The 24,483-nt window shown below is 45.3% G+C and overlaps 2 protein-coding genes across 4 annotated transcripts; both read left to right on the top strand.

The window, feature by feature from the left end:
* The first annotated feature begins 5,071 nt into the window (after nucleotides 1-5,071).
* Nucleotides 5,072-6,572, top strand: LOC125717980 (myeloid-associated differentiation marker-like). The gene has a single exon (XM_048991416.1). It carries the CDS (start codon nucleotides 5,375-5,377, stop codon nucleotides 6,221-6,223), a length of 849 nt encoding a protein of 282 aa, XP_048847373.1. The 5' UTR covers nucleotides 5,072-5,374; the 3' UTR covers nucleotides 6,224-6,572.
* Nucleotides 6,573-13,852: 7,280 nt separating this feature from the next.
* LOC125718265 (somatostatin receptor type 5-like) lies at nucleotides 13,853-22,700 on the top strand. Of its 3 annotated transcripts, none has more exons than XM_048991965.1 (3): nucleotides 13,853-14,548; nucleotides 18,828-19,996; nucleotides 21,345-22,700. In XM_048991965.1, exons 2-3 carry the CDS (start codon nucleotides 18,893-18,895, stop codon nucleotides 21,396-21,398), a joined length of 1,158 nt encoding a protein of 385 aa, XP_048847922.1. In that variant the 5' UTR covers nucleotides 13,853-14,548; nucleotides 18,828-18,892; the 3' UTR covers nucleotides 21,399-22,700. The 3 variants fall into 3 exon arrangements, with proteins under 3 accessions (XP_048847922.1, XP_048847921.1, XP_048847923.1); XM_048991964.1 differs by lacking the exon at nucleotides 13,853-14,548 and adding an exon at nucleotides 18,491-18,532; XM_048991966.1 differs by lacking the exon at nucleotides 13,853-14,548 and adding an exon at nucleotides 18,523-18,659.
* The last annotated feature ends 1,783 nt before the right edge of the window (nucleotides 22,701-24,483 follow it).

Raw genomic sequence — 24,483 nt, 5'->3', positions numbered from 1 at the left:
GCCTTGGGGGGTGGGTGGGGGGGGCAACCTTCCATAATCCCATTCCATTCACAGACATTTTCTGACAAATAAATGGGACTCTACTATATTTAATATGATTGCATATTGATCCGTTATTATAGCAGTCACTGAAAAGCTCATGTAATGTTATATGCACTTTAAGCCACCAATCAGCTCCTTGCCTTCCTGTTGCGATGTCGTATGTGCTCTTGCCCTGGGCCACTTAATACTTTAAATCATGCCTTGGTTACAGGGAAGTGTGCCTTTATTTCCTGATAAATGTAAACTGCTTAGCTACAACCTGCTGTCCTTATCTTAAACATTTACATTCCACAATAGCAGTTATTACATAAACTTTCCAGGCAGAAGAATGAGATAGCAAAGGCTCAGCTGTTGCTTTAGACCAAAGGTAATCTATAACCCTCCCACTGAAAAGAAGAATCCAGCTTTAGCGAATCACACGCCTCAGTTAGGCCATTGAGTTTGCTCACCCTGTGGTCTGTTTGCTAGCTTCATTAGACGACACCCTAAATTACATTCCTGTTCCTTTTTTCCACACTCTGCTCCGTAAAGGTTCTTTTTATTCCTTTTGGCACAGTCCTTTATAATGTCACCCAGCATTCAGAGCTTTTAATCAACTGAGATAATGACCGTGTAATGACAGCATTCAGATGACTGGAAACTCTGGTGACAGGACGGTGTTACATTACAGGTGAAAAGTTTGCTGCAATGGCTGGACTTGAGGATCTTTACACTGTACACACTGAAGCTCAGCAAAGGCACGTAGAGACCTCATTCCAGCCAATCAGCAAAGGAACACAGAGACCACAAGACCTTATCCCAACGAATCAGCAAAGGAACATGGACACTGCAAGACCTCATCCCAGCCAATTAGCAAAGGAACATGGCAACTGCGAGACCTCATCTCAGCCAACCAGTAATGGAATGTAGAGACTGCGGGAACTCCTCCCAGCCAATCAGCAAAGGAACATGGCGACTGCGAGACCTCATCTCAGCCAATCGGCAATGGAATGTACAGACTGCGAGACCTCATCCCAGCCAATCAGCAAAGGAATGTGGAGACTGCGAGACCTCATCCTAGCCAATCAGCAAAGGAATGCAGAGATTGTCGTACTTCATCCCAGCCAATCAGCAGCCAGAAGCAGGCTGGTGAGGGATGAGTTATGCGATTTGCCATGGAGCCAGCACGCAAGAGGAACATTTTCTGTACGTACAGAAATGAGAATATTCCTTAACCCTCTGCTGACTTGCAGTTTGTTTTGTTCTAGAAGGTCCACTACTGGTCAGATATTAACTGGTTTAATCACATTGACCATTATATTTCCGTGGCTTATTTATTTTGCCCGGTGCTTGTTCCTGTAAACTCGATGTCACTGGTGTTGGACTGAAGGCTCACAGGTCAGCGAGAGTGCTGAAGGAGTGTAATATTCAGCACCGCTGTCAGAGTCGCAGTGCTGAGAAATGCAACTGCTTGCAGCCCAGACATGGAGCGCCTGAAGAAGCTGCAGCACATATTAGCTGTGATCGGGGAAGTAGTGATGTAGCTGTGTAAGCTAGCTAGCTGCCATTGACAGCATGAGCGGGGAGCTTGTGAAGACATGCAGGTGCAGCAGCGAGTGTCAGAGTCTTGCTAACATAAGCATTTCAGGTGTCACCTATTTTCCTATGTTTTCATCAGTGACTGTGTGGTGATTAACTGCATAAGCTGCACTCAATGGCAGCCCTTCATCTTCCCATAACTAAGATCACAAGCTGGTGAAGTTCTGTAGGACCTGCTCTAGTACCTGCCTTGATCTGATGTACTTGATTGTAACCCAAATCTACATGGTGAAACCAGCAATCTACCCCGAAACATTAAATGAGACATTAATGAGACTTTAAAGGGGAGGTTGATTTTTGCATGACAGTCTTGCTCTATGTTGGTATTGTACTTGTTGTCCCATTAATTTACTTTGTTTTCCTACTTTCTCTTTCTTACTTCGATCCTTCTGCTGAGAGCCTCTTTCCACAGCCCAGCTCTTCCCTTTGTGTCCTCGCCCAGATCCGGAGCTGGTCATGTTCCCAGCTGCTGGGCCAGCTGACCCTGCCTCCGCAAAGATGATTGAAGATAGGATGTTGGACAGCAACCTCCATGGGGGTTTTATGAAAATGTTCTATTTCTTAATTGAAGCCTTTCTTTGACAATTTTGGAAGTTACTGTGTTCACCATCTGATTCTTTATCCAAACCAGATGGTCATCATCCCTCCATGAGAACGCAAACTGCTGCATGTTCCAGTACATGGACCAAAGAAATGTTTGACGGTAACATGATTTCTCCGGAAGTTTCCCAAAGCTGATGCCAAACCTTCCTTGATTTCCAGTATTCCCAGTGTTACTATCTGTACTGAATGGATGTATGTACAATGTGTGGGAAAGTAAATACAAGTATGTCTTTCATTTTTGATGGTCCAAGTGAAATGCATGAAAAAGACATGTATTAATATCATATGTTATTATGGAGAATGACATAGCAGAGACACATTATGAAGAGTCTTTATTGAACAGACTGCCTGTGAGCTTGCTGGGATTGTTAGTGTCCTCTCTCCTTCTGAGAAGATCTGCTGCTGCAGGTGAAGATCATGCAGGGGCAGCTCAAGTTCTCCTGGGTGCAGTCAAATAGGAGTCAAGGTCAGATGCCAGCAAAAACAGGCAGAGCAGAGGGGAAAGGCCCTCAGGGAGTGTAGGGTTCTCTGTGTAGCTGGCTGAAGTTAGGACCATTCCACTCACAGAAGTTCTTTGTTCCTTTCTCCGTATGAGGTGATGGGGCCCCTTGTTAATCAGTAAAAATGACCATTAGATGCCATTAGCAGTAGAAACGAGAGAAGTCAGCCTGATGTCCATAAGTCCCAGGAGGCCTGATGTCACAACGGGAGAAGAGGGTCAGTCCAAATCAGCCTCCCAGGACTCAAATGGTTTATTGGTTAAATCAAAATAGACACTAATAAAAATAAAAGGACCACAAGGGGTCAAGCAGAAGGCAGGAAGGAACAACTAGGCAGGACCGGGGGGGAACTGACACACAGCAGAGGCCAGTACTAAACACACACTCAGCACGCTTATCATCCACAACAACTATAACGGCCGAACAGGCAACATGCAGGCACATATTAACACAAATAAAAACGAGGAACCAACAAGAGGCAGGTGTGAGTGATTGACACATTAGGGCTGGAAGCAATGAAGCATATTGGGGAGATACAGGATGGCTAGCGACACCTGCTGGCCAACAGTAAAATGATAAAGCTGACAGGGGCAGATTCTGACACCTGAAATGTAGCAAAGTGGTTTATGAGCATTTGAAAAGGGATGTTTTTTAATGGAACATTTTATCCATTGTGTAAACATGCTGCAGTTTTCTCAAAATTATATTATGATACCATGGCTAAAACTTTTATAAAAGACCCACCTAAACCTGTTAATTTGCATAAGATCAAATATTAAATTATGTTTTCTTCTGAGCAAATATATGCTTACTACACTGTTAAATAGCTTTAAGCATTTTCTTTGACTACCTAAGACTTTAGGCACAGTAGTGTATAAATTTAACTTTCCAAAGTACACATACGTAAGTAAGTTACAGTGTGATACATTGAGGCAAAACAGCTGCTCTTGCCTGCGTCAGCCCTGAGTTTTCATCAACTTACGCAGAGCAGGATTGCATTACCACAGAACAATTGCCTGATGTTTCAGCCAAGTGAAAAGGAGACTGATATTTGGAGGTGGTGTCATGTTCTTTTGGAAGAGCCCAGTGCCAACAGATTTCTGAGAAGGTGGATATATATCTCATTTTCTGACGGACCGATGGCTCCACAGCGACGTTGGAGGCAGGCGGTGTTGTGGGGAGAGCAGGCGGTGTTGTGGGGAGACGTCCCGCCTGTTTATGCCGAGCTTTATCTCCTCTTAATGGTGTCTAGCCATGACGGTGTGGGTGTCACATTTCATCATCGCCATCCCCTGTTTCTTGCATCATTATTCCCAGCCTGGAATGAGATGACCTGATGGGGAGGACTGGGTGATGGATGTGGTGTGGAGGAACGTTACACAGTGGTCAGTGACATAACGTGAGGCCTGTGCAGGGAAGGGTGGCCAGATGGGGCAATGATGGGCTGGCAGAGTTCAGGACAGAGCAGTGGAGCGCAGAACAGCGCTGACAGCCTCCTAACACCGTGATGCAGAACATACCCTTTCATGATGGGTGCCATCCTCAGAGACACTTACTGGCTGAGTTGGAAAGTTCAGCTGTAGCAAGTACAAATCCAGACCAAGATTTTGTTCTCAGCAACCAGCTGAGTATAAGAAGTCGCAGTCATAGAGTACTCTGCTGGTTGGTGAAACAAATTCTTGGTCTGGATTTGTACTTTCTGCACCCAGACGTCCCACCTCTGCGCACTGGCTTGTCATTTTGACCCAGTGGTGCTCCCCTGGGGTGTAACACCATCAGTGCCTGTGGTGGGGGCAGACCTGTCAGCGAGGCTTTGAAATGCACACAGAACTCATGCACTCTACTTGATTTCCACATTTAATTTGCATATTTATTTGTCAGACGTGTACTTCCCTTTCCTGATAAGTTACAGTACACACACACACACATATATATATATATATATAGGCGTTTTTTGTAACATTGTAGCTGTAGCTGTCTTGAATAATGTTAATGTTCTTTTTATGTTAACTCTATGTCACTTTTTTTAAAAACGTATTTATATTCTAATGAAAAACCCTGAGGATATGCATGCCACATTGTTTGTTATTGTGCGTGGCCTGTGATCACAAGCAGTGAGGCTCTGTGTCTGAGATCAAAGTCCTACACTCACAGCGCTATTGTGATGACACCAGGTTGTAGAATTCGCCGTGGCTTATTTATATGCCAGGTCGCCTTTTCTGAGCAAATCTGATTGGCTGCTATTGTGTGGGCTGTCAGTAACCACTCTAAATGTGCGCTCCATGTGTAAATACTGAGATAAGCATAGAGACCACACCTACTTAGTACTCTGACCGTTGACACAGAGGATGTGGCTGTGAAGGCGAGCCAGGCACACACAAGTACCTGTTCCCTCCTTTCAGGGAGGCTAGCATTTGAAGGTGGTTGACATAATCTACACTTCTACACTACTCTGGATTGCTGCCTTCCTTTTGGAACAATCCTGCTTTTTACAGGGGGAGAAAGTTGAGTTGAAAACCACCTCAGAAAAGGTAAGATATTTTGTGAGGGGAAAAGACACACCGAGAGAAGAAGGAACTTTATCAAAGAGGAAACAGAATCATCCAGTGATAAGCATACAGCGCAAACCCAGGGAAAGCAGGAAGATCACCATGGTTACTCTGGACGTGCGGTCGCTGACGGTCCCAGTGGGCATCGTGAGGGTGCTGGAGGTGGTCCTGTGCTGCATCTCCTTTAGCTTGGCAGCAGCGCAGGGCAACAGCAGCTCATCTTACTGGGCTTGGAGCATGTTCACCTGGTGCTTCTGCTTTGTGGTAACCCTCCTCATCCTCATCCTGGAGTTCACCAGCCTGCACAACAAGATACCCATTTCCTGGGATGACTTCACCACCGCCTTCGCCATGCTGGCCACTCTGATGGTGTTAGCTGCCTCCGTCATCTACCCCACATTTTTTGCCTGCTCCAACTGCTCCAAGGCCATCGGTGCCACTGCCATTTCGTGTCTGTGCTTCATCATGTACGCCGTGGAGGTCGGGCTGACACGCTCCCGGCCCGGTGAGATCAGCGGCTTCTTGTCCACGGTGCCCGGCCTCATGAAGGTCCTGGAGGCCTTTGTGGCCTGCATCATCTTCATCTGCCTCATGCCAAACCAGTACAACCAGTATCCTGGTCTGCAGTGGTGCGTAGCTGTCTACTCCCTCTGCTTCATCTTCGCCCTGATCATCATCCTCTTCACCATCTGTCGCCTCCTGTCACTGTTCCCCTTCCCCTTCGACAAGGTGCTGACGTACTATAACGTCCTGGCTGTCCTCATGTACATGACAGCGGTGGTGATCTGGCCTCTCTATAGCTTCAAGGACAACCCCCGGCCCGCCAACTGCAAGCACTGCAACTGGGACTCACTAGTGGTGGTATCTTTCATGACGTGCATCAACCTCATTGTCTACATTGTGGACACTGCCTATTCTGTGCGTCTGGTCTTCTTTGTCACCCCGTCTTAGGTTCTCAGGCATGGTGGGCCCTTGCACTGCACCCCTAGAGTTCGTGCAGTGCTCTACAGGCCTAAAGTGCACACCTGTCCTCAGGACAGAACTTAACTCAAGCAGGTGCTCAATACCTTGCAGTCAGACAGCCTTTTAGTAAGTCTCCTTTATGGGGTATGTTGCTTTTGAAGTCGTGTCTTCAGAATAACTTTTTCTTTTTAATTTTCACTGATGATGATAATGGATAGCTAATGCTTGTGCTTGTGTGAATGTGCAAAAGTGTCTTTTCACTGTATTTTTACCACCTTTGTTAAAGTGTACATGCACACCTATGATATGCCTCGCTGAAGTTAATAAATCATCAAAGAAACTATTTTCTAGAAACTTTTGTAATTTTTACCTTGACTGTCAGTTGACCTGACCATCGGTTTCTAGCATGTCCTCAGGAAGACTTTGGCAATGTGCTTCAGACTTCTTGTTGTAATGAAATGAGACGGCTGAGTGCTGTAATGCTTGTAGGATGATGGCAAATGATGACCGCAGGTGACCTCTGTGCCATGTCTCAGTGTTAAGGATTAAGGGTCTTTGCAGCTACACATAATTCATATTGTCTTACTGCTCACATTCTTCATGCTGTGAAAAACGTGAAATCGCGGCCATCAGACAGACAGGAACGGAGTGAATTTCTTGGACTGGGGTTGGGCTTGCTGTCTTATCTCTGCGCACAGTCATTTGTAAATAGGTGTGGTAGGTGCTGATGGTAATTTCCTGAACAAAATCCCCCTTAATCTCAGTCATTGGAAGAGAGGCACGGGCTTTTTATAAGGTATGACTGACTAGGAGGACATCAGGCCGGTAAGTAAAGTTGAAATGAGGGCTGAGCTGCACAGCGGAGGACAGAGTTTCCTGGACTCCCGCAAGGCTCCTTGGAGAGAATGTTTTTGCCAAACAAATGGCTGCGCTATTGTCAGGAAAATCCAGAATCCAGATTTGCCAAATGTAAACCAATTCCGCATGAGCTGAGTGATCCTGATAATAAATACACACATTCTGATCTAATGTTAACAGGAACTAAATCCCTGTCACTCTGTCATGGGGGGGGGGGGGGGGGGGGGAACTGTCCCACCGTCTCGTCCTTCTGCCATTATTAATTAACTTATTATGACGTTAATTTTAATTAATTTCTCCATCTGACATTAAGCCTTGATTGCGTCTGGTTGAAGTGGAATGTTTCTTAATTACTCTATGGATACAGTCTGATATTACACGTGTTTTTCTCACAGGAAGGATATGCCTAATGCTAGTTAAGGCCAGGATATCCTATGTGTTGGCAGCCCCAGTAGTAACCCTTGAGCAAGCAGGTCATCCTTCCCAGAAAATAACCCTCTGTATGAATGTATGCAGATTTACATTAATCACATCCGAAATGATACCGATAATGTCCAAGGAGCTCTGCAGCGGTCTAAACTCCCGAGTCAGACTGGAGGTGAATTTAAAAGCAGCACTTTGAATGAATGCTTGCCTTTATTGAGGCACAAGGCTTCAGATCATAATGGGTGGGACTGCAATACACTGGAAATCATCTACTGCCTACTAAAACACTCTATTATATTTATTTTGTTGAATCATACATGTGTCACTGCCACTTGATGTTAGCATGATAACTCAAGGAGTACTTTATGGATCTTTTTCAAACTTTGCAGACACATTGCCTGGGTGAAGATTTGGATCTGATCATATATTGAGACCAATTGCTCCAAAATTGAAACACGGCTGCTTAGTGGCAGAAAAGGGAAGACTGACTGCAGATGACATGTGACCTTGTGAATGTGATACGTCACACAATATGTAATGGATCTTATTGCTACTTCAGAAAAACATTATATAGATGAAGATTTACACCTGATTTTATTTTGAGACAAACTGCTCCCAAAATTAAGCAGGAGCTTTTTCAAACATTGTAGGCACACTGCATAGGTGAAGATCTGCAAATGATCAAATTTTGAAGCAAATTGCAGTAAAGCAGTACAGCATAGTGATATTAAAAGGAAGGACAGTGTCAAAGACTTTTATTTTTTACAGCGATAACTCAAAAAGTATTTGACAGATTCTTTTCAACCTTTGCAGACACTGTGTAAGGGTGAATATCTGGACCTGGTCAAATTTGATACACATTGTACCAAAATTGTAGCAGCACTGTATAGTGACAGCAAGGAGAAGGGCAGCCTCAGACACATGATCTTGTCAGTATCAAAAATATTTGTTGGATCTTTTCCAAACTGTGCTAACACATTGTGTGGGTCTTTGGACCTGTTCAGATCTTGAGGCAAATCGCACCAGAACAGAAGCAATGCCGTGTAGTAACAGAAAAGCATGATTAATCAAAGTATGATTGGAGGAAATGCATGACCTTATGAACAGGATAATTCTATTTAATTTTATCACTCTATTTACTCTTTACACCACTTCAAAGCAGCAGCACTAGGTGGCAGCAGAGGATGGAAGGGGAGGCTGCTGGATCCATCTTGTGAATCTGGAAGGTTGGATATTTTTCAGGAACTTTCTACAGGTCAGTGAACAAATTCAGTTTATTCAAGCTGGTGGAGAAATGTAACAGATATATGGAATGGCTGAGGTGCCTCTTAGGAGAGGTTTGGGAACCAAAATTGTGTTCATCTAACCGTCCAAGAAAACATCAGTATCTTTCTGGAGAACAATAGAATTTCTTAATTTTTTTAAACTGTGTTACGGTTAATTTGAATATGTTCTAATGTTAAATTCCTTTGAGTAATTATATACTTACTACCCAAATAAACACCCTTAAACATTTTTTTTGACTGCCTAAGACTTTTTGCACAGTACTGTATACACACACACACACACACACACACTCACAATGTGTTTATATAATTATGAAGTGGTGGGGGGTGCAGATCATAGTTATGGGTGGGACTGAGTGATGATTAGTGGTGGTGCTGAGAGTTCAGCAGGCACAGCTGTGGGAAGGAAGCTGTTCCTCAGCCTGCTGGTGTGCGATCGGAGGCTTCTGTACCTCCTACCAGATGGGAGCAGGGTAAACAGTCTGTGGCTCGGGGGGGGTCAGGGGGAGTATCCAATAATGTCTTGTGCCCTTTTCAAGAATCACCTATGCCAGAGGTCTTTGATGGCGGTGAGCTGGGCATTGATGATGGGCGGGGCAGTTTTCACCACCCACTCCAGGTCAGAAACAGTGCAACTCACCACATGAATTGTAGCAGGATGGAGGAGTTGAGAGGAGCTGGAGACACGCTACATCTTAGTTCCATTAATCTGAATGGGGCTGTGTCTGCAGCCCCCAAGCTCCCTGAAGTCCACAATGCACTCCTTAGTCTTCTGGCGTTGAAGGCATTGTTGTAGCGCACCATGCAGCCAGGTGTTGAGTCTCCTCTATGTTGGTCTTCTCATTGTTCCTGCTGGTTAGGCTCGGTACGTGAATAGGCGTTAGCTTATTGGAACTCAGACATTCGGGTAAAGACACATTCATTGGTGCTTGATGATCACATTTCCAGCGCATCCATCCAGTAATTCCCAAAATTGTAGTGTTTGGGGGGTGTGGGAGGGGACGGAATTGGATGAGGATGGGGGGGGGGGGGGGGTAGCAGGCATGTCTGCGGATACATTGCTATCATTCCAACAGCATCTTTTCTAGTTTGATTTAATTATTTGACTATTTGCAGAAGAAGAATATGAAATCTGATTGGTTGTACACAAAGAACAGTCTGTTCTTAGCAAATGCAAATAATTTCACCCATTTGTTTCTTTCGGAAATGTTTCCATTGCCCCTGGACATCATATTATGTTTTTCCATACAACATAATTGGTTAAACTTCATCTTCCTTTTTTTGCAGTGCACATAAGGACATCACAAAAAGCTTCTCATGGAATATTTTAAAGTTTTTTAATGGCCCATCCTGGACATATTAATCAAATAACACTCCAACATTTCCTTCCCGAAATCCCAGACCTGGGGATGCCGACCAAATTATTATTTTTTTAAACTCTAAATGCAGGGTGATTGAACATTCATGCTAAGTAGAGACAAATATTATCAAAAAAGCTAGACCTGTGCTCATCTTGTGCAGGGCGTATTCCACCCCAGGCACGACTAACATAAGTGGCTGGAACATGGATGGATGGAATATTTGTACAGTAAACATATTAATTACAGAAGGATGTGTGTAATATCTAATTAAAAGATATGATTCCAGCTGACGGTAGAATTTGATATGCTGCTCTGTTACATCTTCAACAACGGAACAATGGAATGGGTGCATAATTTTATGTTTAAAAAAAATGTTGGCTGGGTGTGTTTTCGTTTTTCTGCATATGCCAGTGTTTACACACACACACACACACACACACACTGCCCTTATTTTCCCAGTGTTTTGTTAGCAAGAGATGACCTTTTCCCCACATTTCCAACTGGCCGTGCCCTCAGGAGACACTTTCACTGATTCTTTAACTTCTTCTAAAGCTCATTATTGTCGATGTCAAGGAAACAAACCTGATGAGGTTCAGCTGCTCCTCTGAGGCTCCTTCTTCCAGCTGCCTGTTGCCATGACTTTCTGTTACCTGCATCTACACTTTGCTTTCTGGCCAGTAGGATTCCAGAAGGGAGAATGAAAACCGACCCACCAGGATGGCTACACTGATTGGTCAATCAGACCCACGGCTGGGCCTAGGTGGAGAAAGAGGGACGTCCGGCATTCGGAATGAATGTTACATTTACTTAGTGCTTTTCAAGACTTGCAAATCACTTTATAGATGCAACGGGGAGCCACTTCAACCACCACCCCTGTGTAGCCCCCACCTGGATGATGTGATGGCAGCCATTCTGCACCAGTACGCTTACCACACAATAGCAAAGGTAGTGAAGGGGCAGAAGGGAATTCATCAATTAGGTATAGAGAATGATTAGGAGGCCAGATTGATAGGGCCACAGTGGGCAATTTTAGCCAGGGATCTTTTATGACCTCAGAGAGTTGGGACTCTGTCACACTACTGGGGCACTGGGACCCACACAGACCACAGGATAGACTAACCTGTCGGCCACAGTGTCCCCGTCACTGCACTGGTGCATTGGGATCCACACAGACCACAGGATAGACTAACCTGTCGGCCACAGTGTCCACGTCACTGCACTGGTGCATTGGGACCCACACAGACCACAGGATAGACTAACCTGTCGGCCACAGTGTCCCCGTCACTGCACTGGTGCATTGGGACCCACACAGACCACAGGATAGACTAACCTGTCGGCCACAGTGTCCCCGTCACTGCACTGGTGCATTGGGATCCACACAGACCACAGGATAGACTAACCTGTCGGCCACAGTGTCCCCGTCACTGCACTGGTGCATTGGGATCCACACAGACCACAGGATAGACTAACCTGTCGGCCACAGTGTCCCCGTCACTGCACTGGTGCATTGGGATCCACACAGACCACAGGATAGACTAACCTGTCGGCCACAGTGTCCACGTCACTGCACTGGTGCATTGGGACCCACACAGACCACAGGATAGACTAACCTGTCGGCCACAGTGTCCCCGTCACTGCACTGGTGCATTGGGACCCACACAGACCACAGGATAGACTAACCTGTCGGCCACAGTGTCCCCGTCACTGCACTGGTGCATTGGGACCCACACAGACCACAGGATAGACTAACCTGTCGGCCACAGTGTCCCCGTCACTGCACTGGTGCATTGGGATCCACACAGACCACAGGATAGACTAACCTGTTGGCCAGACTAGCACCTCTTGCAGCAGCAGCCCAGCTTTCCTAGTTTGTGTCCCATCCAAGTACTGGCCAGGTCCAAACCTTTGTGGTTTGCGGGGTAGCGATTAATAATTGTACACTGTCAGAAAAAAGAGTACCAGTTTGTACTTTTGCTTGTCATTGGGGCTGTACCCATAAGGGTCTGCCAACTGTGCCCTATACTGTAGGCAAATTTTACCATTTACGTTTTAGTCTAATTTAAGATACAGAACTGGTCTCTGAGGAACATCCCCAAGGTACAAACAGTATGAATATACCATAAATGGTACAAAAATGTTCCTCATAGTCCCATTCTGTTCCTTAAAAGGTACATTTACCCCTGAGGATACACATTGCTACAGTGTAGCCTTTTCCCAGGAATCACACAGAAATTCTCTGTGCTATACAGCTTAATGCCTGTGTTGCAGTATCACCTGCACTTTTTTTTCCAAAATGTGCCACTTTGGTGAGCCTTCCAGTCCAGCAAGAAGTGAAATCTACAATCCTCAAGCCCAAGCCTCTGGCCGTTCCCCCACCATCGTAGACCCCAGTATATGGGGGTGGGTGCATCCACAAGGTCTGGCAGCCTCTTCACCTGACTGCAGCTGGGGCAGGTCATGTTGTGACAACAGTGTGAGAGCCAAACTGTCATATAACTCGCTCTCCCTCTTTCTTCATTCTCCTCCTTCTGTTTCTGTTTGACGGCTCCTCTCCGCTTTTCTGTTCTACAATAGGTTGCATTAGGAGATTATGGCCACAAGGGGGAGACAATGGGTCGGTATTGCGAGAACGTTGGGAAAACGGAACCCATTCTACTCACTACGTACAATGTATTGTCAGTTTCATATTCTATTGTTTTATGTCATTAATTTTCAAATGCAATTGATCAAAATGGCAAGTTTTGCACAGGATGCAGACTGAGGCTGGGGTTTGAGCATTAATGTAGACTGTGTTGAAGGGTGTAATCTAATAGTTGTTGCCTGGATAAAACTGTAGTTACCCTTCAATTGAGAGCAAGGACAGGATGGCCAGGCATTAAAAACATCCCAGACAGAAGATTGTAATCTCTAGTGTGTAATTATCTGTTAAACAGAGGCGAGTTAATGTTAAGCTTTACAATTCCACTATGCTGTGACTGTAAATTTCCTGATTTTGCATTATTTTTGGAAAGCTGAGAATGTCTCAGTTTCAAATGCTGACGTGTGCAAATTTTCACGGCTCGGATGCTTTGCTCTGGTCTATTGTTCTATTACTTGTGCATAACGCACGAATGATTTCGACGGGTTGCTGGCAAACAGACATCAGTGTGCGCTGCGTAAATACTTATTGTCTCCTTTATCTTTTCCTGTATCAGTGCCATTCACTCGGCGGCGAAGTGTGCTGTGCTCTCTGGGTCACACTGGCTCGCACGTCCGACTCCTTTTCATCAAGCACTGTCCAGCAGTTTGACATTTCCTAGCTGCCCGGTCAGCTCATACTTACCTTTTTTCCACTGGTTGCAGGACATATTGGTTTAATAATCCCGAGTGCTCAAAAAGTGAACCTCGAGGCAACCCTGTGTGTGTCAGGGTTGTATATTTAGAAGAGAGGAAGCAGCAAAGTCACCCTCATATACTCACCTGAAACTCATACAGGAACGGTGTGGGTGTTACTCAACTAGAAGCAGAACTCCCTCGTTCTCTCTACTCACCTTTCCTCCAGCTGTGTAAGTAAAGCAAGAACGGGGTTCAAAATTAAGTAGAACTAGCTTCCTGAGGATTAACTAGCTTCCTGAGGATTAACTAGCTTCTTCCTAGTTCCATACGCAACTCGTCAAAGGGGTCTGTTTCCTCACACAATTGAAATGTTACACTTGTGGGTTTAGTTTGGCGCACATACCGTAATAATAAAATACAGGTACTCCAAGAATTTTGGAATAGAAATAATACTGTCTAATGAAAAAACTTTTAAAAAAATAACCCCTTTCAGCATAAAACATTTTTTACTTCGTCCCTCCAATTCCTTCGAGTTTCTGCAACAAGTCAGTTCATGATGTATGGACCTCCTGGTGTTCAATAAGGAATCAGTGAAACCTGCACGGAAATAGCATGACGTGAGCAGCTCGGTGTCATGTGTTTTTCTGCATGTTAAATACCAAGGCAAGGGTCGGGCTCCACTCCAAAACGCCCGGCTGGAGCTAAACATTTCAGTACACTAAGGAAAGTCCTTATAGGCAGCCACTCATAAAATCTGCGGTGCATATTGTACTTTTAAAAACAGCATGGTCTCTATCATGTATTAGGATGTCAAAGACAATGGCAAGCATAGTAGTATATACGCCCATCCAAATGGAATATAGAAAATGAGAGGAACGACCGCATGGCAGGGAACAACGCAGTAGCCGCAGTTACCCGCGGTACTTCTGGAGTCGGTGCGAGTCACTCCTGAGAACTGAACTGGAAAGAAAGTGAAGCGAAGTGCGTAAGACAGTATGGAGAGACACGGCGCGCCAGTAACCTGCTGACAATACAGAGTACCATGGACAGCGTTTAAAAACGTAAAGGTATGTACCCCCCTTTCATACATACGTATTAGAATACAAATTGCTGTGGAAATATTTGAATATTTCACATTTAAATATTTGATTTGTATCAAGTTTGGGTACTCAGGTTACTTAAGTTACTTAAAATGTATTTCTCTTTATGTTATGAACGACTGAACATTATTTCAAAGGGATGGACTTTTTTTCTGCACCTAATTCTCTTTGTATATATTTTTTTCACCGCAGTTTCTGTATCGTAACAAACTCTCCTATGCCCTCGATGCTAACGTTACCATGCTCCAAGAGGCAGCGCATGGTAAACGTCCCGTTTAGCGACAGAGCCGGTTTTACAAGCGGCCCAGTGACAGGTCTGCCGTCTTAACTTAACACCATGACAGTGGTGCGCTCCCAGTTCGTGTCGGATCGAGGAATGTCCTCTGTCCAGTTTATAGACCTGAATGACTCGCATGCCAGTCCATGTTCCTCTAGCGCGTCTTTTCCCTCAGACGGTGCAGCCTACGCAGTACCCTAATGTGCTTATATATAGATATAACGTAATGAATCAATTATGTAACATTATGAACCAATTAATGTGCTTCATTTATCTTCCACCTTGCGAGACCAGCTCCGGAGTCTGCGTAGGACAAACGGATGCACTGTCAGAAAATAGGGCACAGCCCTGCAGTGACAAGTGATTGTACCTCAAAGGTACAAATTGGTACTTTTTCTGACAGTGCATAGAAAATGGATGGATGATTTTATTCTGAAAATACTCTGTTGCTCAAGACCGATTCTTAGAACGGCTAACGTTTGCAATCCTTAGCTGTGGTTCAGTGACATCCCCACTTACCACCGGGATCAGCTTGCCGCGTGTTGCATATGTGTCTGCCTTCCTCCAGTGCCGTACCCGAAGTCACTGCTTCAGTATTCGGGTAAAGAACGCGGGTTTGGTTTCAATAATGGTAGGGATCAAATTAGCCCCGAACCCTCACCCCCTAAACACACACGATGCTCCCACAATATTGGAAGGGACACGTCTCTACTGTCCATTCACAGAAATTGACAGTATTTCAATTAAATGTATTCAAAAATAAGTATTTAATTACTTTTTGAGTCTTTTGTCATTTATATTTTTCTGTTGTAATATGTAACAAAATAATATGAGATATTGTTTTAATGTATTTAAAAATCTTAAAATACTAAAAATGTAACGTATCTATTTATTTTCGGTTATTTTAAGACCTTTTATCCCCAGGATTACAGACGTTTAAATACAACCTAGATTAAGTAAATCCCGTGACACACCCTATTGGGCCCAGCTTGCTCGTTATCAATCTTCGTATTCTATTGACCAGTAGCCCAAGTAAAGACGCTGCTTTAGTGCTCAGTGCAAATTGCCTTAAGGTGAAGTATGTAGTAAAATATAGCCTATCATCAGATATTGCTCACAGAACGTAATTATAGGACAGAAAAATACAACTATTAGCAAACAGCAGCGCTGTTCTCAGGAGCTTGTGAATGAACTTGCTAGTCGGATAGTGGCATCCTACTTAATTTCAACAGGTTTGCTCAAGCAGCCGCATTTTGTGGCTTGTCATATATGGAAGCTTTCATTAGCGATAAATCCGGTTAGCTAATTTGGTTCCTAAGGACAAAATTAATTTATATCCGCTAACGTAGGAGTTTTTATAGCACTGAGTCTGTGTAAAAGGGAAAACCAACCGGTTTAACTTGACGTTAAATCTTTTATGCGTGGTTCAGTATTTTTTGAGCATATATCTAAATAACAGTTTCTTCTCTGAGTTTCCTCATGTTCAGCACTCTCCTGTAAGACGAAGCAGGAAATCCTGGTGTTATGATAATTCATTTAAGAAAGCCCTGGCTCGTCTCCTGGCCCGTGCACACGCACACACCGGCACCCCTGCCAGCCCAAGCCTCAAGTTCTGTGGGAGACACTGGGTATAAATTAAGGGTGTAACGGGTCTGACACCTAGACCGAAGCCACGATGCAAACGTTCACGATTTAATATCGCGATGTCACCCCACCTTAATTTGCTGCTGCAATTGCAACAAAACGTCTTTTAAAACAATTAATTGACCCCCCCCCCACACACACACACACACACACACGCTTTAAAATATAAAAATGTAAAACATTTCACTTTTTAATGTAAATGCTTTCGCCCTGTGGACTGAGTTCAACACAAGTTAAACACACTTTGTTTTCAAACAGTTTCTGCGTATTCATGTCTACTCACAATAAAGGCGATGACGCCATCCGCTTGTTTTGAGTCTCGGTTCAGTGAAAATTATTTTTGCAACAGAAGAGAGAGGGACACGTTTGCTGACTGTTTTGGCCGAAGGTCAGGATACACTTTGCACTCTACGAATTTTTGAAACTGGAATCATTTAGTAAAGATTTAAAGAGTTTATTTTTTTAAATGCTTTTCATGCTTTAATCGAATTTGATTGAATTTTAATCACTGTGCCGCGTTTATCAGTACCGCTGCAGTATCATTCTTTGTTATAATAAGTCTAATAGTCTGCTATCATCAATACACTTGCAAGAAAGAACTGACCTTCACGCTGCATTAATATTTGGGAGTTCAGCACACCAAGGGTTAGTACTCACATGAGCTGCCAGGAAAATAGTTTCAGATTAACAACTTGGTGTTTTTGTGTTGTGGTTCAATAGTTTTTAATAGAGTAAGAACATTTTCAAATTCAAAGTTCAAAATCGTTTTATTGCAATTAAAAGCTAAAGCAAGCATTGCAGTATTGTGTAAATAATGAAGATATGTGAATTATTCAGCAAACAAACATGGAAATGAAACGGTTATGCATTAAATACACAGTGAATGCAGTAAGAGTCTCTCTGGCAGCCTTGTAAGTGGTGCAGAGGCTCTCCCTCTTGAATATATCCATAAATGAATGCCCATGGGTGCCGTGGAATGTACAGCCTCATGTTTTGGTCTTTTCCCTCGAAAAAGGCAGCGCAGAAACTGGGCCGCCGAACAGGAGCAGATGTTGGCGAAGGCCCGTGGCATGCAGCTCCTCTGCTCCGCTGGCTCTGTCCGAGGCCCATCCTGGCCTGTGCGCTCCTGTCCTGCTTTTAGTTAAAGTAGAGCCCTTAATAAGTTAAACATTCCTAAATATGGGGATGGGGGTGGAGGGATTGTCTTCTCCAGTGTTTGGGTGTTAAATTACACACAGGGAAGGGGGGTCCCATTGCCTCAAAATTCCACTGCGTGATAAACGGGGCTCTCGAAGTTTAAGTGCTTTCCGCAGAGTTGTCCTCAGTAAATGCTTTACATAAGAAATGTGATTTTGTGCTCATCAAACTGTGAAATTAAGATACACGGTGTTTGAGGATCTTTATCTGCTCTGCAGTCATACCCTTTAGAAAAGATATTAAAAAACATGAATAATGCATGAGCTCCTGACAGTATGCGGAATGAGGGGGAAGCGTCATAAAACGCAGTACCGCTGTTTGCATCTCTGCTATTTTGAGCTGTTTGTAAACCATTCAAGGGGAGCAAAGTGGATTTGGAAGACATGAGATGCAGAAAGATGGGGAAGTTGTTCTGCATGAACAGGCCAAAGAAGGTAAAAGTGCAGTGATTATATCTGAATCAATGTTCCCGCTGGATCGGTGTTAGCACCCCTGATTAGAGCATAGCTTTCCGTATTAACACCACGCCACAAATGGAAACTGCAATGGTTCCAGAAAACATTACAGCATAGAAACATTGTGTGGCGCAGGGCTGTGCTTCTTCTCAGCACTGACCCATTCCTCTTATTTTTCTGCTCCCAATGAACCCAGTTCTGCTGACCAGACTCTCTGATCCCGGCGTTGTCTAAAAGCCAAAGTTCAGACAGCTGGAAACGCGAGCGACCAGAGACAAACACAAATCTGCCCACTTCAGCAGACTCTCGTTAACTCTCCTGTGATCTCGCCAAGAAGAATTCAGTTTATGACAGTCAGTTTAATAGGACCTATCATAGGTGGTATTTTTCTGTATGATTATTTTAGCTTCTTTTGTCATAAACCAGAATGGGTTTGGAAAACAATGGAACGAGCAACGTGATTTGCATGAATTATCTGTGTCTGGTCTCCTCTGAACACCTAGAGGTGATTGAATTTGTTAATGAATGTGTGCTGCAGTTTCATTCAAATGCATCTTCTTGGTTTGTATGCTTTAAAGAAGTTCTTCTTGGACTATCTGAGTGTGTTATAGACCCTTGTGTCGTATTGCTTTGTGATACTGTTATCTAAAGAATATTCTATTTGCATTTTCAGCTGTGTTTTCTCTCACAAACTTTGGCCCTCAAATCCTCGGACATCCTACTTCCAAGCCAGACCCCATGACCAACAGATCCATAGCGAAGATGACATCAGTGGAGCTGCCCTCTATCACAGGTGGCTTCAACCATTCTGCTGGCTCTATGGGGAATAACTCACTGGGTAATTACACCAGCCTTCAGGGAGAGAGTATCATCGTGGTGTCAATGATCTCTCTGACTGTGTTTGTTGTTGGCTTGCTGGGGAATATGCTGGCCATCTACGTCGTCCTACGCTACGCCAAGATGAAAACCGTCACCAATTTGTACATCCTCAACCTCTCGGTGGCCGACGAGCTCTACGTCCTTGGACTGCCTTTCCTCACCACCCAGAATGTTCTGTCCTACTGGCCCTTTGGGTCGTTCCTGTGCCGTGTGGTCATGACAACCGACTCCATCAACCAGTTTACGGGCATCTTCTCCCTGACCGTGATGAGCATTGACCGCTACCTTGCGGTGGTTCACCCCATCAGGAGTGCAAATTGGCGAAGGCCACAGTTAGCTAAGGTTATCAACGGCTTGGTGTGGCTGCTGTCCATCTTGGTGGTACTTCCTGTTATCATCTACGCTGATGTCCAGGAAGACTTCGACACCTGTAATATAAGCTGGCCAGAGCCTCACAATTTTTGGTCAACTGCCTTCATCCTCTACACAGCCGTCCTGGGCTTCCTTGGCCCCCTGCTGGTCATCAGCTTTTGCTACATCCTCATCATCATTAAGATCCGGTCTGTGGGGGCTCGTGCTGGGCTGACCAGCAGACGCAGGTCCGAACGCAAAGTGACGCGAATGGTAGTGATCATGGTGCTGGTGTTTCTGTTCTGCTGGATGCCCTTTTACGTCACCAACATGGTCAACCTTGTTATCATTCTCCCTGGGAGCAGTTTCACAGCGGGTCTCTACTTCTTCACCGTGATCCTGACCTACGTCAACAGCTGCGCCAACCCAGTGCTGTACGGCTTCCTCTCTGACAACTTTAAGCAGAGTTTCCTCAAGGTCCTCTGCATACACAGGGTCCCTGGGGTTCAGTCCAACAACCCAGGGAGACCCCATCTGCGAAGGGCCAACACCAACAACTCCTTGGTGCTCCTGAACAGCAACGGATTCAATGGACACCAGCGGAATTGCCAGGTACTTTTGGGACAATAGTATAGTAAAGCTAATTCTCCAGCCTCACAGTTTAGCTCTGAAGAGGATTCTTAAAAGAAAAAGAATGCGACAGGCTAGTGGTAGGATGATCGATAATAGATACCCAGCAGTGAAGTGTTAACTCAAAAAGATGTAGATACCCCTACCTGCATGAATGTCTGCTTAATCTTCATGGCTGATGGTGTTTTGTAGGTGACAAAATCAGGAGATTGTTATCTGAAGAGGTTATCATATTTGAAAATGCTACATATTCAAAGATTCTGTAGACACCCACTCTACCGTGCCCATCACGAGCCTTGTGTTTTGATCCTTTCTTGATCCTTTCTTGCCATATAGAGAGTTGTCTGGAAGGACACGAGGGGGAGGATAGGGGATGTTCCTCTGCACATTCTTAGCTCCTTGCTATACTTTGATCTGGACAATGACCTAATGCCACTTTGGCAATCACTGGATCTAGAGTAGAGTGTCTTGCAGTGGTGCTTACTGGAGCATTAACTCAGGGCAGCTGAAGGCATCCAGCTGAGACACTGCACTTTTCATAGAGACACAGGGGTTTTCATAGAGACAAACTCGTTTGAGTTATAAACATATACATCTCAAATAAATACTCCTAGAAAGGAATGCAAACGGACCACATAGCCGCCTGACAGTTATAAATTGTTGAGGTGTCTAGTACAGATGCAGGGTGACAGATGTCGGTAGGTCCTACATTCCTTTGGGTGTTGCATCCAAAGATCACACCTCCTGAGTGTCCCATGTCATGCCACTTTAGTCTCCATGGCAGTTGTGTTAAAGCTATAGTTTTTCTTCAAGCGATGGCATTGTGATCGTTGGTATGTTAAGATAAATGGGAATCTTATGTAGCTTTGAGGCAGCACCTCTGTGTTCGTGTTGATGGGGTTTTGGTGGCCATTCAGCGCTGGAACAGACGCTGATTTTCGGTGACTGATTGCTCGACGTGTTTATGAGTGTAGTGACACTTACCCTCTCTGGATTGATTTGCACAAACTGGGTAAAACGACTTCCCTGTCCTTCGTCACTAAATCAATCTGTAGTTATGGATGAGAGATGTGACCTCGTCTGGGCTAAAATTGATCCTATCCGATTATGCTTAATACTGAGCAAGTACACAGTTCAGAGGTTACATTTGCCTCCATAATCTGTAACAAGTAAGTAAGAAATGTGTCCAGGAATCTCAGCAGGGTTATACTGCCAGTAACTACACCGTAATCTTATAATACACAGGGCAGCTCTAACATTTTAGTAGCTTAATACTTAAAAAAAGACTGAAGGAAGCTTATGAGCTGATGTGTGTTTTATTTTTTTGCAGGGCATCCAGATGGAGACGTGTTTTAATGCGAAATCAGAACCCCAGACACTGTAGAAGCTGAACTGCTGGCTGGACCCCTTACACAGTCACTAAGGGTGAACTTTGACCCTTTGAAGTAACAAAAGGACAAATCCAAAGGGATCGAAGAGTGAGGAAAACCAGTCGAAGGCTCTAATCAATGAACACAGGGTCTCCTGTTGCTAACCAGTGAGCACAGGGTCTCCTGTCGCTAACCAGTGAGCACAGGGTCTCCTGCTGCTAACCAGTAAGCACAGGGTCTCCTGTCGCTAACCAGTGAACACAGGGCCTCCTGTCGTTAACTAGTGAGCACAGGGTCTCCTGCCGCTAATCAATGAGCACAGGGTTTCCTGTAGCTAACCAAGGAGCACAGGGTCTCCTGCCACTAACCAATGAGCACAGGGTCTCCTGCGGCCCATGTCATCGTCAGCTTCTTCTGGAATTTTCCATTACTCATTTTGTGAGATATGCCAGGATATGTTGTTATGTTATTACGATTTCTTGGTTGGTAATGGCTCACTGTGCTCTGTGAGGGCTGTCATGCTTCAATCTAAGACTGCTGCTGTAAAAGCTTTGGTTTGCTTATGACGTCTGGTACCATATTCCGGTATCTGAACTGGAGGGACACTTTCCCCAGCTTCTGTTTCCCCGTCAAGCCAAGCAGAAGATCATTGAGAAAGGTCTCCCAGGTCACTCCCAAAATGAGGACAGGGAATTGCAAAGAGCATGGACCATGCTGAAGCCCCATTCCAAGGAAAAGTGCCAATTTGAGTCTATTCCCACAGTCTTGGAGGAGAGGCCCTGTTACTCCCTCCAATAAACATGCATGCTGATGCAGGGCACGTGCCAACCTCTAGGGGCAGCAGGTAGCCATTATTGAGGAGGACCTTTTGGATGGCTGGACTGGCTTTGCTGCTGGGCACCGTAACCTGCCAGAGCCTCACCCTTCCTGCTTCCTATTCCCTGAACCTCTTCCTTTGGACATCTGCACAGGACAGGGTAGAGCTTCCTGCTTTTCCATGCGGCTTTCACCTCGTATTATAATTGTATTTTTTGGTAGGAGACTTGTTGAGCATTTTTTGATGCCTAATGTAATAACGTAGGACCTTAGAAACCCGGGTTTTCATGCCGCCTGCATCTTTGGAGCACCTGCCAGCTCTGGGACTGAGCTGCTGCCACAGTGTATAATGACTCTCTGTGACCTGCTTCTGTTGCAATGTTACTACTGTGAACAAAATATGTTACTGAATTTTATATTATATAATCATTAATAACCGGTAAGCTATTGTATGCTTCAGTTTAAATAAAATCTCCCCAGGGGCCACCTGTGAGATAAAACTTGGTTTGTTTTTCTTTCTCTGAGGCAAACATCAACAAGCCATCTAGCGCGTGATGGTGAGCCTAGGATCTAGGTACATGACTGTGTGGGCTGTTTACTCTTCAGGCTCTTGGGAGACCTTGGGGACACCCCCCAGCTGGAGGTGACATTACACAGCCGTGCCAGGTCACATGACCGCCAGCATCCGCTCCAAAAGGCACGAACAGAAAGTAGCCGGTTGTTTGCATTTGTTCTTGTTTTGCCCCTGATCCACCCTCCCCATGTTGCCACCATGTGTCATATTTACTGACAGCTGTCCACGAGTAACATGGTCCCACTGGGATCTGGGTGTAAACGTTGGCCTCTAGGGTTCTGCCTGCTGGTCCTGTTGTTTGTTGTTTTTCTAGATCAGGGGAGTGGACACAGTGGGCGTGGCTTCTTAGTGGGTGCGGCTAACAGGCGGGCGTGGCTTCTCTGTGGGTGTGGCTAATCTGTGGGCATGGCTTCTCAGTGTCCACAGCTGCTCTGGGGGTGCGGCTCCTCTGTGGGTTTGGTTGTTCTCTTCCCTTTCCTTCCCCCAGTTCCACGTTCTCAGGGGTCAAAAAACTTCATGGCCAACAAAAACCACACACAAATCACTGTGGAGGAAGGGAATGGTCCATAAACGCTGAAGTGTTTATCATACGCCGGGGGATCGAGGGGCTGCAGCGGGGAATGTGTCAGGCATGCGCTTTTCCTGAGAACGGCCAGTTAGCAGCATGCTTTCTGCTCAGATGCTGCCTGGCAAGCAGCCGTGAAGAGCACTAGACCACGGCCTGGGGGCCGCAGGAATCCCGGCTGCACTGATGAGCTTCACGTGACCGTGAGTGAAGGAAGCCAAGGCGTTGTGCAACGTTTCAGTTTCTAATTATCATGCTATGGGGTTCTGCTCAGAGGCACTAAGGGGGGTATGTGCAGACTCCCTTTCCTGGAAAGTTGTGAACACATGGCTCTCAACGGCACCCCGGCATTGCTGGCCGCGCCCGAAGTGAGAGAGTTCAGCCTGTCATAGAAATAGGATTATTCAGGACTAGTGTGGTAACTGCTGTCATGTAACACTCAGATGTCCATTTAAAGTCCCCCCCCCCACCTTCCCGACGGTTGAATGTTGCATTTCAGGTAGCCGCTAGACTCTGGAGGGGGTGGGGTGTGGTGGGGGGCTGCGAGGAGGTGCACTGTGAATTCCTGCCATGAGGTGACAAGATAAAGTGTGCTTCGAAGCATGCAAGCGCAGCGTACCGTTCAAGGTCACTGGCTGCTTGTATCTGGCGTGGAGAAAGGTGAAGATTAGGGTGGGGCGAGGGCCTGGTTACGCAGCCAGATGTGACCGGTTCAGGGGTGGAGACGGGCAGCTGCAGGCGGAAAGCGGACAGCAGAAATGTAGGAGGACTCCCAGAAGGCATAAAATAATAACTCACTTTTACATGCTGTGCAGAATCTCCACTTTTTTTTGCCATGTTTTTTTCCTCATGGCAGTGCTGGTGTTTTCCTGCGGAGCCTGAAACAGTACATCCTGAAAAAGACGAACAACACTGCCACATGCACTCCTGTACAGAGTGTGCACAGCGGGAATTTACCCACAATACTCTTAACATACATCACCCCTGCCCCGCCCCCTCCCCCAATCCCCCGGTCCCCCGCTAACAAATACTCACCGACAGTTTCTTTGTTAGTGCTAAGGAATATTTAAGAGGCCATAAATAATGTGGGAATCCTGGCAGGGCTTTAGTCCCCCGGAGAGTGAAAGCGACGCTGAGTTATGGA

Source organism: Brienomyrus brachyistius, chromosome 22 (genome assembly GCF_023856365.1).
Source record: "Brienomyrus brachyistius isolate T26 chromosome 22, BBRACH_0.4, whole genome shotgun sequence".
Classification (NCBI taxonomy): Eukaryota; Metazoa; Chordata; class Actinopteri; order Osteoglossiformes; family Mormyridae; genus Brienomyrus; species Brienomyrus brachyistius.
Note: the sequence above shows the minus strand (reverse complement) of the source record. Positions and strands in the feature narration are given on the sequence as shown.

What these genes read in the sequence shown, in the direction of transcription:
- LOC125717980 (XM_048991416.1), top strand. Translation starts at nt 5,375, where the DNA reads ATGGTTACTCTGGACGTGCGGTCGCTGACGGTCCCAGTGGGCATCGTG.
- LOC125718265 (XM_048991964.1), top strand. Translation starts at nt 18,502, where the DNA reads ATGACAGTCAGTTTAATAGGACCTATCATAG. An exon ending in TTTAATAGGACCTATCATAG is followed by an intron (nt 18,533 to 18,827) that starts GTGGTATTTTTC and finishes TTGCATTTTCAG; the next exon opens with CTGTGTTTTCTCTCACAAAC. An exon ending in GACACCAGCGGAATTGCCAG is followed by an intron (nt 19,997 to 21,344) that starts GTACTTTTGGGA and finishes ATTTTTTTGCAG; the next exon opens with GGCATCCAGATGGAGACGTG.